Genomic DNA, 16,953 nt, shown 5'->3' with positions numbered 1-16,953 from the left:
TCTGGTTGTGGCTGTTATAGCCTGCTTCTTGTTCTCTTCTTATTTTAATATAACTGTTGCTCTTCTCCCAGGGCAAGGCTTCTGTTGAGTAAGGGCAGGCCCAGACATACTTCCGTGTATGTCTGAGGAGTAGATGTCAGTAGCAGGCTACATGTGGTCATGGGTTAGAGCTGAGAGCTGGGGAGCCGCAAGTGCTCCCTGGAAACACAGCAGCAGCCAAAGCCCCAGTGATGACTTGGTCTCTCAGGTGGTTGTGCAGCCAGCTATTTAAGTGGGACATCAAGTGAGCAGGAGAAGTTATGTGATTAAATAGGCTCCAAGCCAGCAGCTTCCAACTGATGTCCCAGCCTGCTGTTCCCACCATTTCCAGCAACAGGTTTTTACTTCAGGAAAGTTCTTCGTTAACATACAAACGCCATTAGTAATTTCAGTCATTAAGTAACTGAATATAATTATAAATGTTCAAACCCATTTCAGTGGGATCCTACATGTGTAATATAGAAGCTCGTGGGCTCTTAGCCTGCAGTCCGTTCTCCACAAAGTGCCCCCACCCCACCCAGGGCCTGGGGCAGTGCCAGGCGCGCAACAGAAGTTCAGGGAGTGAATGAGCTCTGGAATCACATTACTGGGTTTGAATGGCGCCTCGCCTCTGACACCTACTAACTGCGTAATCTTGGAAAGTTGCTTTTGCTGGCTAAGATTTCGTTTCCTTACTTGTAAAGTGAGAAAGAGAATGGCTACTGGGAGGATTCAGCAAGGCACAGGCCTGGGCCACAGTGTGCTCTCAATAGCTGTTACTACCACTAACCGTTCTTAGTACCTAACCATTCCTTAAGACAGAAATCTGCTGTCTCTCATAACCTCTCTAATTTGAGAAGGCTACTCTATTAAGTGTTTCAATTAGATAAGAAATGGAAAGGCTAATGAGGAATCTTTTTAAGTTTAATAATTTATTTCACCTTGCTTTTTTTTTTGAGAACCAGTTTGACTAAATGATTAGAACTTATTATGATTAAATGATTATGATTATTATGATTAAATTATTTGACTAGAACTTATCAAATACAGTATTTACATTCAGGAAGTGATTCCTCAATCTGTAAACCAAAAATATGCTTCTGTCACATAATATACACAGTGCAATTGTGTTTTATGCAAATTAAAAATAGCAATACTATAATATGAAATATTTACAACCTATCACTTTAAGAAATCTGAAATAATAAAAAAAATTTTATTTATCATGAAATGACACAATGTGTTGGGCCGAGGTATAACCCATGTTTAAGCCATTACTACACACTTCAGCTGGTCAAACAGAAATGCTTGCCTTCCTTTATCAAGAAGAGTATTGAACTCCATGGGTCTTCAAACACTTACGCCTCTTGTACAATGTGACCATCCTGTGCTACTTGCCGTAACTTATGCTGAATAACATGTTTAGTCCCCTAAAAGGAAACTCATTCTAAATCATGCAGATTTAACAGAAAGAAACTCCATTAGGTCTGTGGGAAAGTCTATCTGCTGCTCTATTCCCTGGGCCATCTGACTCTTTCTGGAGGATGGAGGAAGAATCCTGTCATGCAGTATTTTCTTAGTCCTTATGTTGAACCTCTAGCTCTCCCATGTTTACCTATCACATTTTAAAATAGATAGGAAAAATCATTTTTATCACTGCTTGTCCTAACTAGTGCAGAATAGCATATCTCCATTTAAACTAAATTTATAGCAGTTCAAAGGGTTTGGGAAGTAAGGGTGACCCCAAGCAGAGCAGTATTGTACATAATTATGATTCTGTATTAAAACTCAAGAGATATACATAGTATACCAAAGATAAAAATTGTCTAATGCTCATTTTTAATGACTTGAATAATAGTGTTAGGTTTTTTAAAATTATGATTAAATTAATAAATAACAATATTAAACCTTGAATAGCTTTCTCACGTAACACTCCTGGCAGAAATTATTCTATGGTTTCAAAGTATAAAGGAAAAAAGCAGAGTTTTAGAAAAATGCCAATCTTTTTCAATTAAAAAAAAATACCTATAGTGTGATTTTCCCCCTACTGGTCACATTTTAAGAGGTCTGAACCCAAATCTGTTTTGTAGTATTACTTTAGGAAATTCAATGATTTTGCATCCTTATTCTCCAATACTTTTCAGCCAGACGTTGATGAGCCTGAGCATCTCTGTGTTCATTTAAACTGGAGGCTCTCAGACGTGGTCATTTTGGAAGTCTGCATTATATACTTGCTCTTCTGTCATATTTATACTACCAAGCTAAAGCAGGTAGGGGGAGCCCTTAGAGCAGATCAGACTTCCACAGGCAAATTAGTTCTCCTATTGAATCTACCAGAGAACTGTAGAATCCTCTAAAACCTTGGTCCAGCATGTCCGTGTCCCCAGGAACTTCTTTGAAATGCAGATTCTCAGGTCACACCCCAGACCTGTTGAATCAGAATCACTCCCGGTGATTGCTATGCAATCATTAAAGTTCGAAAAGAACTGATCTAAAGAAATCTTGCAACTAACCCAGAGACCTAAGGGAATGAGACTGTGTGAAGAAATTGAAAAGAGTGATTGCTGGGGAGGAGTTCACATACTATTTCCCCAGTGCATTTCATTTTTCTTTTTGGGGGCATTTTTTTGAAAATCTGCAGTTGTCTTGGCATGCTTTAGATTTAAGCCATTTTCTGTGCAAAATTCCTGTGAAAAGAATGTCTGTTGAACCCTTACAACTGTGTCTAGCCCCTTGTACATGCATTTCTGGCTGACATGCTTGTTTCTCATTTGCAGTCCTGACATAGCTCTGCCCGATGAGCAGCCACATTCCAGCTCTCAGTGCGCCCCTCTACACTGTCTCTCCAAGCCTCCTTACCCCTAGTCTTCATCTCCCGTGGACGAATACCTGGGGTGAATGTTTTGTAGCCACACACAGGATACTGCCCAAGATCCAGCGCGTGTTTTCTTCTCGGTGGTTAGATGTTTGATTGAATTAATGGCCATCATTTTGCAAGATGAGAGGAAGTTGGGAAGAATAACACAAAGCACAGACTCCGTTGTGATAAAACACTTTATGGTTTCTCTAAGTCACAGGTAAACTTCTGCAATCAAATGGCTACAGTTCAGTTAAATCAAAATAAACGAAACAGGAAATATGTATCTCAGATGGCTGGCTTTACCTCGATAGCTTAAGAGAGACCTCAGACAATGTAAAATACATATATTGTAAAATCATCTTTCCTTACACTTCAAATTCAGCTACAGAAGTTGATTCTAATTTTTTGGTCATTGATATTTACTTTGTACTTTATTTGCCACATGATTTATGTCTATAAAAATCATTTCTATGAGAGATGAACTTCATTTATTTTAAAATACACATAATTTGCTCAATTAAGTATGATTTTAATTTAGTCTGAAATCTGGAGTTGGCCAGACTGTGGTCATTTTTCTTGCACAAAATGATAAATGAGGTGCATCGGAATGTTAACAATAACTGTATTTTGCTGCTACACTGATATTGTTTATGCACTTACTTTCTAATCGGTAGCTCATTGTCTGCTGTTTTTTCTGTTTTGTTTTTTTTTAACTAGAATTCTTCACTGGACATTATTAAGTAAATCTAAAAAAGAGACTATGTTATGATTCATTGACTTATTCAACTTTTGATGGCATCTTTAATTTTTTTTTAATTGCAGACAAGTAGATGCACTGGTGCTGCTCCTTTGTGTGTGTATATGTGTGTGTGATAATGTTAAAGGAGGCTAAATAACGTGAAGGGAAAAAAATGGTGTGTTTATTTAATGACCAGAATTTTTTTTACTTCTCCCCAATTCAGGGTCTACTATGAGTATTTCTTGTTACAAGATATCAAGTATAAATGGGAAAAATATATGCATATGTAGATGTAAGTTAGCCTTTGGTTAATTAATTTACCCAGAAAGTGTTCAAATTCTGATTAAAATTGTATGGTTTGTTGTTGTTAGGTTTTTTTCATAATGCATCTTCCTTGCCAAAAAAACAACAGGTAATAAACCTTAGCTCACTGTCTACTTTTGACAAACACTCAGGTGCCTACAATCATTATGTTATATTGAGACAATACATGTTCCTAGTTAATTTACAGATTCTGCTGAGTAACTTTTATGACTTAATTTAAGGCAGTGGATTTTCACAGCAAAATTTATTTTGCACATAATCTGACAAACAAGGAAAACAGCTAATTGAGCTGAAAGGTCTAACACTCTTGGGCTCCTTATATCAAGTGCTGCCCACACACCTGCTCCTATCCCTCATTCCTTGTCTAGTCAGGTAGCCTTAACTTGTTTAAAACCATACCGGTTTGACCTTTTCGTGTAATGATATCTGTAACTTCTCTTTAAAACAAAACAATCCTCACTATTAACACAAAAGGTAGTTAACAATGCAGGGCTCTAACAATGGCGATCCAGTAGGAGCCACTCAGCTTACTTAGTGGAAGTGGTGGAACACTAGTAGAGTGGCCCATCAAAGGTGGCAGCCAGTCGGCAAGTCATAAAGCACAGAGCAGGAGCTCTCATCAGTCGTACACCTATTAAGTAGTGGTCACTGTTACCAAAGCAACCAAGGGATTTTGAATTCCTCATATGAGTGCTATTTTCAACAGTGTCATTTATTATGCAACTTGCAGTAGTTGGAAATCTTCACCAAAATAGGGATTCAGGTTAAAATACGGAAAAAGAAACAAAACAAATCTTCATAAAGCCCTGATCATGGCCACCTAACCTTCTGCTCTTTCCACTCGCATTGCCTTGCTATTCTAAACATTTTCTTTATTTTATTGGTGTTGTATCTGCCTGGTACCAATCTTAGTGAGACTGTGTGGATTTTATTAGAGTTCAGTTAAAGGAAGCTCCCCCACCCCCATCCCTGCTTTTTCTTTTTCAAGCATCATGTGTTTGGACCTGAGAAGTGGCATAGCTGCTAAGTTGACTTTTAATTAAAAACTGTGCCTGAGGGAAAATATGCCTTTTTAAAAAGTACCTCAGAACATTTTCCTATATTGCCTCATCAGTTTTGTTGGTGGTGCAGGGAATTCAGCAGTGAGTATTGTCTGTGTGTAACTATAGGGCATTTGTGCTCTCTTACGCTGTATTTGTGACCAGCTGAAAAGCTGGGTCATAGACAAAACACTTATTTCTTCCAATAAAAAGTTTATCATTAAGTCTATTATATACTAGTTTTATTTCAGTTCATTATATTAACAGAGTGGGAAATGCTTGTTTTGAAATAGTAATTCTATAAAAATGTTAATTTTAGCAAACTTTGCCAGAAAGATATAGAAACTTGGAAATAAATTTCTAATTTTCAGCACAAAACTAGATTGTAGTTCCGAAGCAGTAAGAGAGAGTTCCATGTATTTATACTGTGGCTTCACTTAGTATAGTTTAAACTGAGCCATATCTATATTTATTTATAGGCATTTAAAATGGACAAATATGTGTAGCATTGATAAAAATCAGTACCTGTAAAGAAACATCAGGATTTAAAAGGAAACTGGAAAACTGAAGAACTAGTGAAAATAAAAAAGAATAAACCTCAGTAAGACTAGTTGAAGACAGACTTGGGGAAGAAAAACCAACTATAGAAGTATAATGACAATACTGGCTAATTATTGCAAACACAGTGGGCAAAGATTAAAGATAACTAGCAAGACTTTAAAAAGTAAGCACAATTACCATACTGAAAAGAATAGGATGCAGAAATACTTTACAACTGAGGATTTTTCTTAGTTAAAAAAATAAAATATTTAAAATAAAAAGGAGCAATAAATTGCCTTTGGTCTGGGTGCACAGGGGCATACAGGACCCAGAATTAATCGTTCCAATCAATTCATGATTCATCATATCCCTTTTTCATATCCAGTTCTGTTTCAATAAGAGGAATTTGGAGAACTTGGTGAAAATAGAAAGTTATTAAATAATTAAGAAAAGATTTATAAAGATTATACTTTAGCCTAGGGAAGAAGAGGTACAATAGTGATCATCAAGAAAATTTAACAAAGGATAGGTACCAACTATGGCTGCTGTTACGAAGACTAGAATAAAAGAAAGTCTTCGGTCTGAAAGATTTATATTAACTCTTGGAAGGAGACTTTTAACAGTGGGAAATTAATCATCAAAATTGATAATCATAAGGAAGATTTGTTTTTTAAGAATTAAATATTACTGGTGGTCTAGTAAGGATTAAGTTATGTGGCAAGAAATCTTACGATAATGTATTATAATTCTGGGATTCCATAATTCTATGTTTCTTTTATTTAAAATTTAAAAATACATTAAAGTTATACTGGTTAGTCATAAAATATTTTATCCCTTGAAAATAGGATAGCAATCTTAATTTTTCCAAGATATTTGGATAAAAAACAAAACAGGGTTGTCAGTATTACTTTTCCTTCCAGCTATATTTCATAATATCTTTAAAGTTGTCCAGAATGTAGTAATTTTACCATAAAAAGCCTCAATTGTCAGACTCTAAAAAAACAAACGTCCTCAGGAATACTTCAGAAATAGGTATGCAATCCCTCAGGGGGACAAATTCTTCTCAAATTTTATCTTTTCTTAAAAGGATCTTCAGTCTACAATATTTGCTTTTTCCACGCTTTGAAAAATTTTCCTGTACAGATAGTCTTTCTGTTTCAAACAAGCATGAAACACCAGTCAAATTAATCAACTATGAATGTGGACATTTCCTGATATTCTGTTTTAAATAAAATCTTTACAATTCTCAATTGGATATTACAAAATATGAAAAGGAAGAAATGAAATATATTTTCTACTGAGCTAAGAATGGCAAATTTAATGTGTAATTATTATAATCAATCAGCCAAAAGACATAATCTGTATCTCAGAAAGGCACATCATGGGAAACTGATGGATTTCCACCAAGGAACTGTGCTAGTTCAACCCTTGATGCCACAAATGTGTTAATATTGTAGATATAAAGTAGGACTAGATTCAAAAGGAACTCTTAGGATAAAGTTCATAATTTAAAAAATTTACCCTCTATGTTTTTTGTTTGTTTATAAACCAGAGTGATTTAAAATAGTCCTTATATTTAAGATTTCAAAAAATTTACAAGAATATGTTTTCATTAAATAGAATATAATTCTTCAAAAAGCTGTTAAATTGAAGATGTGATAGATAACATGATCAGTACTGATATTGACAAGCAATTTTTATTTTAAAATCACTTTCTGTGGACGTACAAGACCAATCTAGCTCCCGAGTGACCTTTTCCATTGTTTGTAATAATGCCCCCAGATGAGTTGTATCTGTAATTTAATTCATCTTTATTTAAATGACAGGTTAACTGCCACAGTCCTTGATACATTGCATTTGTCTCCTGATCCTATTATGTTTACATCTAAAAGATTTCATCTAGACATCTCTTTTGTCCTTCTTAAAGAATAACTTAAAAAGATATTTAGTATTAAGATATGTTCCCTAATCAAGGATTTTCCAGAAATAATATTCTACTTATGAAGAAGAGCAGCAATTAACTGCCTTTAGTGTAAGGGTGTGAGTGCATAAAAGTATGCCATGTAAAATGTTTGCATGAGATATTTCACATCATGTAAGCTTTCCCATATTCATAATATGAACACTATAGAAAATCTTATTTCTCTTGTGATCTCTCCATTAGGAATGTAAGGAGATTCTTTCCTATATCTGGTCTCCTTTCCGTATTGAAATGCATGGCTCTAATCCCTGGTGTATTTTCATCCTTTTCCTCTAGAGTTATTTGAAATTTGCCCTATTTAAACTGAAGCCTGGATAAACTGCTGAGCCAGATTATTTCTGTGGTTGGAGTTTAACTGCTATAGAACATTGGTTGAGAACATGTTTTTATTTTAACTTCTTTTTCTTTCAAAATTATTCTGTTATGTTTCTTTAATGAAAACACTGAGAAGTAAATCTGACACTTTCTAGTGTCACTGTTTTTCTTTTTAAAAAGTCATTTTAAAACAAATATCAGAGAACTATAAAGAGAAATGGCATTTTGTTGACAAATCATTATTCAGTGATAATGGAGATACAGAATGAATCATTTTGTTGTTTGAGTTCAAAGATATGATTGTGCACCAAATCTTAGAGGAAGTAAATGATTTTAACTTATTGTCACAAAGTTTTTAGCTCAATGGTTTGACTGTTAGTCAATTAAACAATTCTTTGAAAATATTTTATGACATTTTTGTAATCTACTCAGTGTTTTTATTTGCATGATTATGCATATGTGATGAACCATACATAATTCTAACACTGTATTTCTTTCCAGTATTAACACTTGTGTAATGTGGGGCCAACCCTGATTTGTACACTGTATGATTATTGTTGTAATGGTCCTGCTATTCCTACATTTAATTGCAATTTTGTTATTATGCCTTTTGGTGTTAAATGATGTGAAGTGTTTGCACCTAATGATAATACCATATGAAAACTTGACTAAAAGACTGACCTAAGAAACTCTCTGTTGCTAATTATTTTTTTAAATCCAAATTTCATAGGAAACTTGTTCTCGAAGACAAATGCCTTTATTTTAAATCCAAAAAATTATTTATGAATTTATTTTTGCTTGTCCTTTTAAACTTTTTTTTGTTGACAATCCTAAGTGAATGTCTCATGGGAGAATCCATACAATATGTGCTTGTATTTGTATTTGATCATGCACTCGATGGTTGGAAAAGGCACTACAGTGCTAAGAAAATAACCGAGGCCAATACATCAATTCTTTTATCTTGGTTTATGTTACCAACTGCATATGATGTAATGCATAACTCTTTCCAGTAAATAAACTGGTTATCTTTCATTCATTTCATCTATGGTACCATTTTATCAGTTTGAGCAGTGTGTCTGTATTTTATGTTGATTTGTACTTACAAAAAAAGGAAAAATTTATGAATTTCTATGATTTATATATTTACTCGAAGTGAATGCTTATTCAAACTAAAAACTGAATGCTTCGCTTTGACGTTTCTACACAATCTTATTAAGAAATGTGTGTCAACTTTGCCCATTTTCTCCATGTATCATCACTCCTACTTGTAATCTTTTCTAAAAGGTTGTTTTGGCAGGAGGATACGCTTAGCTGAATTAGATTAGAAATGTACCAACATGAAGGAAATGCCTGTTCTTAAAAAACGGAAACAGTATTTTAATGAAAGAAGAAAGAAGCTTGTATGCTTTATTTTGGGAGACAATGCTTTGTCCTCTTTCGTATGAAGAAACATCAGAGTCTCAAACCTGAGGAAAGTTAATTGGCTAGCCCCCCACTTCAGATATGTACTGGGGCAAATGGGCTGCTTTGGGAGCCACCTGCTCTGACCTGGCTTTATTTCTGGAGGCGGGGAGAGCCAGAATATGGACTTAACGTGAGGTTCCAAGGAGTTGAAACCTCTAATGCAATCCTCGTCTTAATGAATCGAATTAACCCACCATGGGCACTGCAACGGTCCCAGCTAAAGTTGCCTGCTTACCTGTTGAATAAATACGACACTAGAAATAATAGTGTAAACTTCCCTAAAAAATCTGTTTTGTCTCTGAAAGCTATTGTTTTTCTTTGATATTATAAGTGTATTTGATCCTTGATCTTCTCATATACAATAAAGCTGATAGCCTGCTATATTCAAAAGCTAGAAAAACTGGATCAGCCTCCAGGAGCATCGTCTCTCGTCTCATCCTACATTTTGTAGGCAACTGGGATAGCACTATACAGAGAGTAATGTGGGGGTTTCCTGCAACCCCACTGAGGATAAGAGGCCAGAATTGATGGGATTTCATGCAAGGGGTTTTCTTAGTTTTTGGTTATACACACATTGACTAGCACGTTGTAGGAACTCAGTACAATTCCTTGGCTCCTTGCCATCTAGCTTTTCTCATAACACGTGGAATTTTTATGGAACCTAATGTCATCTACTATAATATGAGCTGGCACTAAATGCCAGCTCACTGGGGGAAATGGTCTTTAAATGAAGTGAATGGCTATTCCTATCATTCTTTCCTTGTCAATCTAAAAACTGTACCTCTAATGCTATATTTGAAGGAGCCTTAATGTGTACAGTGAAGTAATCTGACTGAGTCCGTTCTTAAACATTTTATGAATCAACTATCGCTTAAATACCTTAAGAAGAAACTCAGGATAATTCATCTACAACATAACTATCAAGGAAGATAAATCTCACTGTAAAAAAATATTGCCGGTTTCAAAAGTAAACAAAATTTATAATGTAATTTAAATGTAAAAAGCAATATAAACAAATCATAACTATAGTGACATCCTGTTAAATAGTAAAGAAATGTTATAACGGTCTACATAATTTGTGAGACCCAGTGCAAAATTAAAATGCAGATCTCCTTGTTCAAAAATTATTAAGAATTTCAAGACAGTGACAGCAGACATTAAACTAACAGGGAGTTCTAGGCACAGGGCCCTGTGTGACTGTAGAAGTCCACATGCCCATGAAGCCAGCCTTTTCCCAGAATATGCTGAAATAATGATTCAGAACCGCAATACAATGTAGCTATCCAGAACCTGGGCTTTATTTTTAACAGAATGGATTTTCCAGTTTCTGTGCTTGGAAGAAAAAATAATGTGCTTTTGTTCTGGGAAAAAAAATTAATGCTATTGCCTCAAAGAGTTATAAATCAATCTTGCAATACTCCCATATTCCAACACAGTCATACTTTTCAACTCAAAACTTCTGAACTCTCACATACGTACCAAGTTGTACAGAGATTATAAAAATCATTAAAAGAAATCTTCAAAATTGTCAGCAGTAGACATTTTAATTAATGTATATTGAAGTAAAACTAATTTAAGAACCCTACTGATACCTTCATCATTTGACTTCCTTTGAAGTTATAAATTATTAATGTCAGTCAAATGTCACAGGAATAGTCACCTCATTTAAAAGATCTATTAGCCCAAGATTAATAAGTGATTCATATCAACTTTTCTTCTAAATAAATCAAAGGGGAAAATTTATTTACCTCATGAAACCTATTGAAACTGAAAATAAGCTACCCTGTGTGTAAGAAAGGGAGAAAATAAAATATATGTAATTTTTCCTGTTTTTGATAAAGTAACAGTGGAAACCTATAGAAATGGTTATCTGTAAAAGAGCAAAGGGTTGGTGTAAGGGAACAAGTGGGGAGCCAGATTCCTCAGTAGGTGAGTACGTTTTTATATTGTTTTCCTATTTCAACCATGGAAATATAGTATCTATACAAAAATGAAAAATAAAGAAAATAGGTGCTCTCAAACTTCTCACAATGAAGTCAGAAATTAAAATTAGCATAAATTCTAGAGAAATAATTGCTCTAAAGCAGGCTATGTCAGTAGAAGTATTTTCAAAAGCATGGAATTTTGTGCAAATTTTAGCTCTGGCACTTACTTACCAGCTCTGAGACTTTGGAAATATACTTAACGTCTCCAAGGCTCAACTGTCTCATTTTTAAAAAGAGGATAAAAATGCTTACCTGGCAAGGTTATTGCCAAGATCAACATACATGACATCTTCCAAACAGTGTTTAGCCTTTGGTAGCTAATATTATTTCCAATAACACAGTGCATAGGCTACTGGAGTCCCATATGAATGAAATTCGTTCATTCACTTATACATGCATTAATTCAGCAAATATTTATTGAGAACGTATCTTGTGCCAGATACTGCTCCAGGAGCTTAAGATACAGCAGAACAAAACAAAGGAGGTTCATGCCTTTTTGAAGTTTGTATCATTTATGTAGCATTGATGAGGGAGACATACAAAGCCAGCAAACATAATAAATATGGAAATACCAAAGTATGTTAGTGAATCTGTTATGGAAAAATTAAAAAGAACAGGGAAAAGAGATTGTGCTGGGTTGGAGTGGGGAGAAAGTGAAACAGATTACAATATTAAATGGTGTGGTCAGGTTGGGCCTTATTAAAAAGAAGAATAAATAAGATAAAAATCATTCTGTTTACATCATGATTGCTTCAGTTTTAAAAATTATTAAATTACATAGGTTGAAAAAAAATTACATAGGTTGTTCAAATTTCTAGAAGTTACTATTCTAAAATATCAAACAGCAATGTCTTTTTAAAATGTTCTAATAATTTGGAGTAACCATTACAACAATATGCATATATTTTATTTCATGACAATGTTGCTTTAAAATTCCAATATTTATTTTACAAATAGATATTATGCCTTCTTGAAGCTGTAGGACATGTTTATTTGTGCTTTGCCAATAAAAATTTGAGTCAAATAATTTTATTCATTGGTCTTATTGATAATTGTCAATTCTAATGAACTTGTAATTGACCCTATAAATAATCCTTAAAATAACTCAAAGTTGGTTTTCAATATATAGTCAGAGATTAAGCTATTCTTTCTTCTGGTCCTTAATTCCAACTCTCTCCTCCTTGAATGACCCTTTCATCCAAATTTTCTGTAAAATCAAGGGCATCTTTTAAAATATATTCTCACAGACTTTCTTCCTAATACAAAGGTAAGAGAGATAGTATCACATTGCTAAGCTTTGCATCAGCTTGATGCTGAGTGTTGCCATTTTTCTTAGATTTATAGAGATCCAGAATTCAAGTTTGGCTATTTCATTAAATTGACAGAAAGTAATATATATTTAAAACTCAGCTTTCTGTCATGAATAGTTGCCCTAATTCTGGGTTACCTTATTAGAAAATAAAGGCCATGTAACTAAATATATTTATGTAATATGGAAAGGATCTCATCAAATTACATGCCTAGATAAGTATGGATACTTAACAAATATCAAGGATGAAAATAAATCCAACTGATAAAAATATTACCTATTAAAAGTGTTTATTATCTCCTGTGAAGTGTCCTTTAATGTCACTTCTTTCTAGCAGATGCAAAAATAAAGCTGACTTGAATTTGGGTATAATTATGATTATGTGATTTTAATTACATACATCAAACCAGTCAAAGGTTATCTTTTATTTTTATTTTTTTAAATTTATTTTTATTTAATTTATTTATTTTTGGCTGCACTGGGTCTTTGTTGCTGTGTGCGGGCTTTCTCTAGTTGTGGAGAGCTGGGGCTACTCTTCGTTGTGGTGCACGGGCTTCTCATTGTGATGGCTTCTCTTGTTGTGGAGCACGGGTTCTAGAGTGCAGGCTCAGTATTTGTGGCACATGGACTCAGTAGTTGTGGCTCACCAGCTCTAGAGCGCAGGCTCAGTAGTTGTGGTGCACAGGCTTAGTTGCTCCGCGGCATGTGGGATCTTCCCAGACTGGGGCTCGATCCCATGTCCCCTGCATTGGCAGGCGGATTCTTAACCACTGCACCACCAGGGAAGCCCAAAAGTTGTCTTTTAAAAGTGTGCTTTATCTGGAAAGTGGCTGTTCTTTGGACTGGATGATGGCAGCCTACCATTATTTGTAATATCATTTGATTTCCACATCTAATGATTGATGGCAAAAACAAGATTTTTCTGAAATACTCCTTAGAAACACATTTTTATTGGATGTTGAATATTCCAAAGTCCACATTTGAATATGTCATGCACATTACTATATAATTTCTATATATTTTATATTTTAAAAGATAAGTACCTTACATTTAAAAAATATTTTCTTGTTCAATGTACTTCATTAGAACTTTGAAGGTGAGATCAGATCAGTGAAATGGAGTAACTTCTTGTTTCTTCTACTGTTGAAATTAAAAACTAAATGAGCCCCAATGACATAACTTCTTCTCACTTTGTATATGAACATTAAAACTGCAGTTTTCTCTTATAAACAATTTAGTTACTACTAAAAGTTCTTATGGCAGTTAGTAGATGAACATTTATTGACTGCATACTACATGCATCAACAGAACCTCAAAGATTTCTTTAAGATTGCAACTGAGCAAAATTATAACAGCTACCAAACATTAAAAACTAGAACATGTGCTGAAATAATGGCATTCTCCTGTCATTTGCAACCCTACACTGAACAATACTGATGCTTCTAGAGCAGTCCTATTATTTAGGACATATGACTGCAACATAATATACTTATAATATGTACCAGAATACATCTGATAAAGTTTGAAAACAAGCACAGAAAGCCTACGACTGCATCTATTTTCAGGTGGAAAAATGACGTCTAAGATATTGAACAAATTATTTAAGCACTGATTGTGTTCTTAAATATTCTCTAATCAGCAACGACACAGGGTGATAATTGGCTGGGTAATGATCATACCAGTGAGGCTGTGGAGGCAGTGTCAGCTTTTTAAGTTCAAGATCCTGTTCACAGCCCAGCCTTGCTCATTATACTTGTCCCTGGCAGAGCTTCTCTTTACTTGGATGGGAGTTTCATCTCTCCCTCACTGCCAGCAAGTTTGGGAAAACCTGCTCAGTTCAGGATAAAAAAAACAAATCAGATTATTTTCCTTCAGATTAGTCATTGATGAGTTTCTGAAAACCCCACTCATTTATTTCCAAAATGTTTATTTCTCTTTTCCTAGGTATAAAAGCAACACATCCTTATTGTAGCAAATTTAGAAGATGTGCAAAAGTAGAAAGAAGACAATAAGTTCACCCATAATCTTATCTCTCAGTGAAAACTGCTGTTAACATTTTGGTGACTTTCCTTGAAATCATACTGAATACCTAATTCTGAATCCTGCAATTTTCTCTAAACATTTTAATGGAGATTTTTCCCCTAAGTTATCAAAAGTTTTCAACTACATTATTATTATTCTATTTATTTATTTATTTATTTGGCTGCACTGTGCGGCATTTGGGATCTCAGTTCCCTGACCAGGGATCGAACACATGCCCTGTGCAGTGGAAGCACGGAGTCTTAACCACTTGACCACCAGGAAAGTCCTCAACTATATTATTTTCAAGGCTGGCATAATATTCTATGGGATGGATAAATGATACTTTTTAAAAAGAAAATACTGTCTTATTATTGGATATTTAAGTTACTTCCAGACTATTTTAAATAATGATGCCATTAAAATCTTTATACAGAAATTGTCATCTAAATTTCTGACTACTTACAGACCATTCCTTTAGGAGGAATACTGTTAATGGTCATGAATATTTATCCTTTCATGCATTTTTCTTCAGTAAGTTTCACTGTGTATTTTACTATGTGGAAGTCACTGTGCAAGATGCTACAGAGGACACAAATATGAATTAGATGAATTGCCATCAAGGAGCTTACAATCTAGAAAGGAAAACCAGACAAAGTATATATAACTATAATACATGGTGGAAAGGGATACATTCCATGAACAAAGGTTTTGATTTGTGCTTTGGAGACTCAAAAATTAGCAGTCTGCTTTCTCACAACGAACTGAAAATCATCCACATGAAAATGTTAATTCCCTGCTTTAAAAATATTTCTGATTGCCCAGTATTCTGATTAAAATGTTATCATCTATCTATTTGTGTCTACTTTGAAAAAGCCCTCTATTGGAAGTATCACGTAAATATCACTGATTTCAAGTTTATACTTTATCTCTTTCATGGGAAATTTTAGGATGTATTGAATATGGTTATTTTGTATTCTAATGATTCAGAGCTATGCGGGCTACTGCAAATGCCTATAGAGGTGTGAGCCTTGTATTAAAGCAATGGTGTCATTGGAGAAAGATATAAATTTATAATTATAGATTGGCACTAGTCATATAGCCTGTGTGTGTCACTTTCTATTGACATTGTTATGGCATATACATACATATGCAAAATACAGCAGAGCTTAAATTATAAGTTTTGATAATATTTTGATCATTTTTCAAAATCAAATGGAACTTTTATATGTCTCTTATTTCCATCTACATCAAAAGTCAACAAACTTTCTCTGTAAAGGACCAGATAGTAAATATTTTCAGATTTGCTGTTCATCTGGTCTCTGTCTAAACTACTCAACTCTGCTGTTGTAATATAAAAGCAGCCATAAACTGTTGGCTGGGCTTCAATGAAACTTTATTTTTGGACATAGAAATTAGTGTTTTACATAATTTCTATATATTATGAAGTATTCTTTTGATTTTTCCCCAACCATTAAAAAAATTAAAACCTATTGTTAGGGGACATCCCTGGCAGTCCAGTGGTTAAGACTCTGTGCTTCCACAGCAGGGGGTGTGGGTTCGATCCCTGGTGGGGGAACTAAGATCCTACAGGTTGCGCAGTGGGGCCAAAAAAAAAACATTGTTAGTTCATGGGCCATACTAAAATAACAGGCTGTGGGCTGGGTTTGGCCCACAGGTCACAGTTCACTGACCTCTTATCTAGATGGTATCATTCAAAAACAACAAAGGTGGAACTATCACAACATTCCTAATTGGCTATATTCCAATATAAAATAAAAAGTTTAAAAACAACAACAACAACAAAGAGATATGCATAAATCCTGAAATAAAAGCTTTCCAAGAAATAATAATAAAAACATTAAATGTACGGTTTTGCAATGTTACAACATCAAGTGCTTTTTTTCTTGGCTGCTCGCCATGTGGCATGTGGGATCTTAGTTCCCAGAGCAGAGGTCGAACCCATGCCCCCTGCACTAGTCTTGGGGACTTCCCTGATGGCACAGTTGTTGAGACTCTGCCTGCCAATGCAGGGGACACAGGTTCGATCCCTGGTCCGAGAAGATCCCGCATGCCACGGAGCAGCTAAGCCAATGCACCACAACTACTGAAACCCATGCAATCTAGGGCCCATGTGCCGCAACTACTGAGTCTGCATGCTACAACTATGGAAGCCCGTGCACCTAGAGCCCGTGCTCCACAACAAGAGAAGCCACCTCAATGAGAAGCCTGTGCACCACAATGAAGAGTAGCCCCTGCTCGCTGCAGCTAGATGAAGCCTACATGCAGCAATGAAGACCCAACACAGCCAAAAATAAACAACAAAAATTAAATAAAATGGTTAATTAAGGAAAAAAAA

At 34.8% G+C, this 16,953-nt stretch overlaps 1 protein-coding gene across 2 annotated transcripts in view; it reads left to right on the top strand.

Moving 5' to 3' along the window:
• The window catches only part of BICD1 (BICD cargo adaptor 1), a 213,136-nt gene extending 204,287 nt beyond the window's left edge, over positions 1–8,849 (top strand). For both annotated transcript variants that reach the window (XM_032646745.1, XM_032646742.1), the window contains one exon: positions 2,796–8,849. In XM_032646745.1, the coding sequence (XP_032502636.1) occupies positions 2,796–2,883 (88 nt within the window). In that variant the 3' untranslated portion in view covers positions 2,884–8,849. The remainder of the gene's footprint in view (positions 1–2,795) is intronic.
• Positions 8,850–16,953: the final 8,104 nt, after the last annotated feature.

Source organism: Phocoena sinus, chromosome 10, assembly GCF_008692025.1.
Source record: "Phocoena sinus isolate mPhoSin1 chromosome 10, mPhoSin1.pri, whole genome shotgun sequence".
Lineage (NCBI taxonomy): Eukaryota > Metazoa > Chordata > Mammalia > Artiodactyla > Phocoenidae > Phocoena > Phocoena sinus.
Note: the sequence above shows the minus strand (reverse complement) of the source record. Positions and strands in the feature narration are given on the sequence as shown.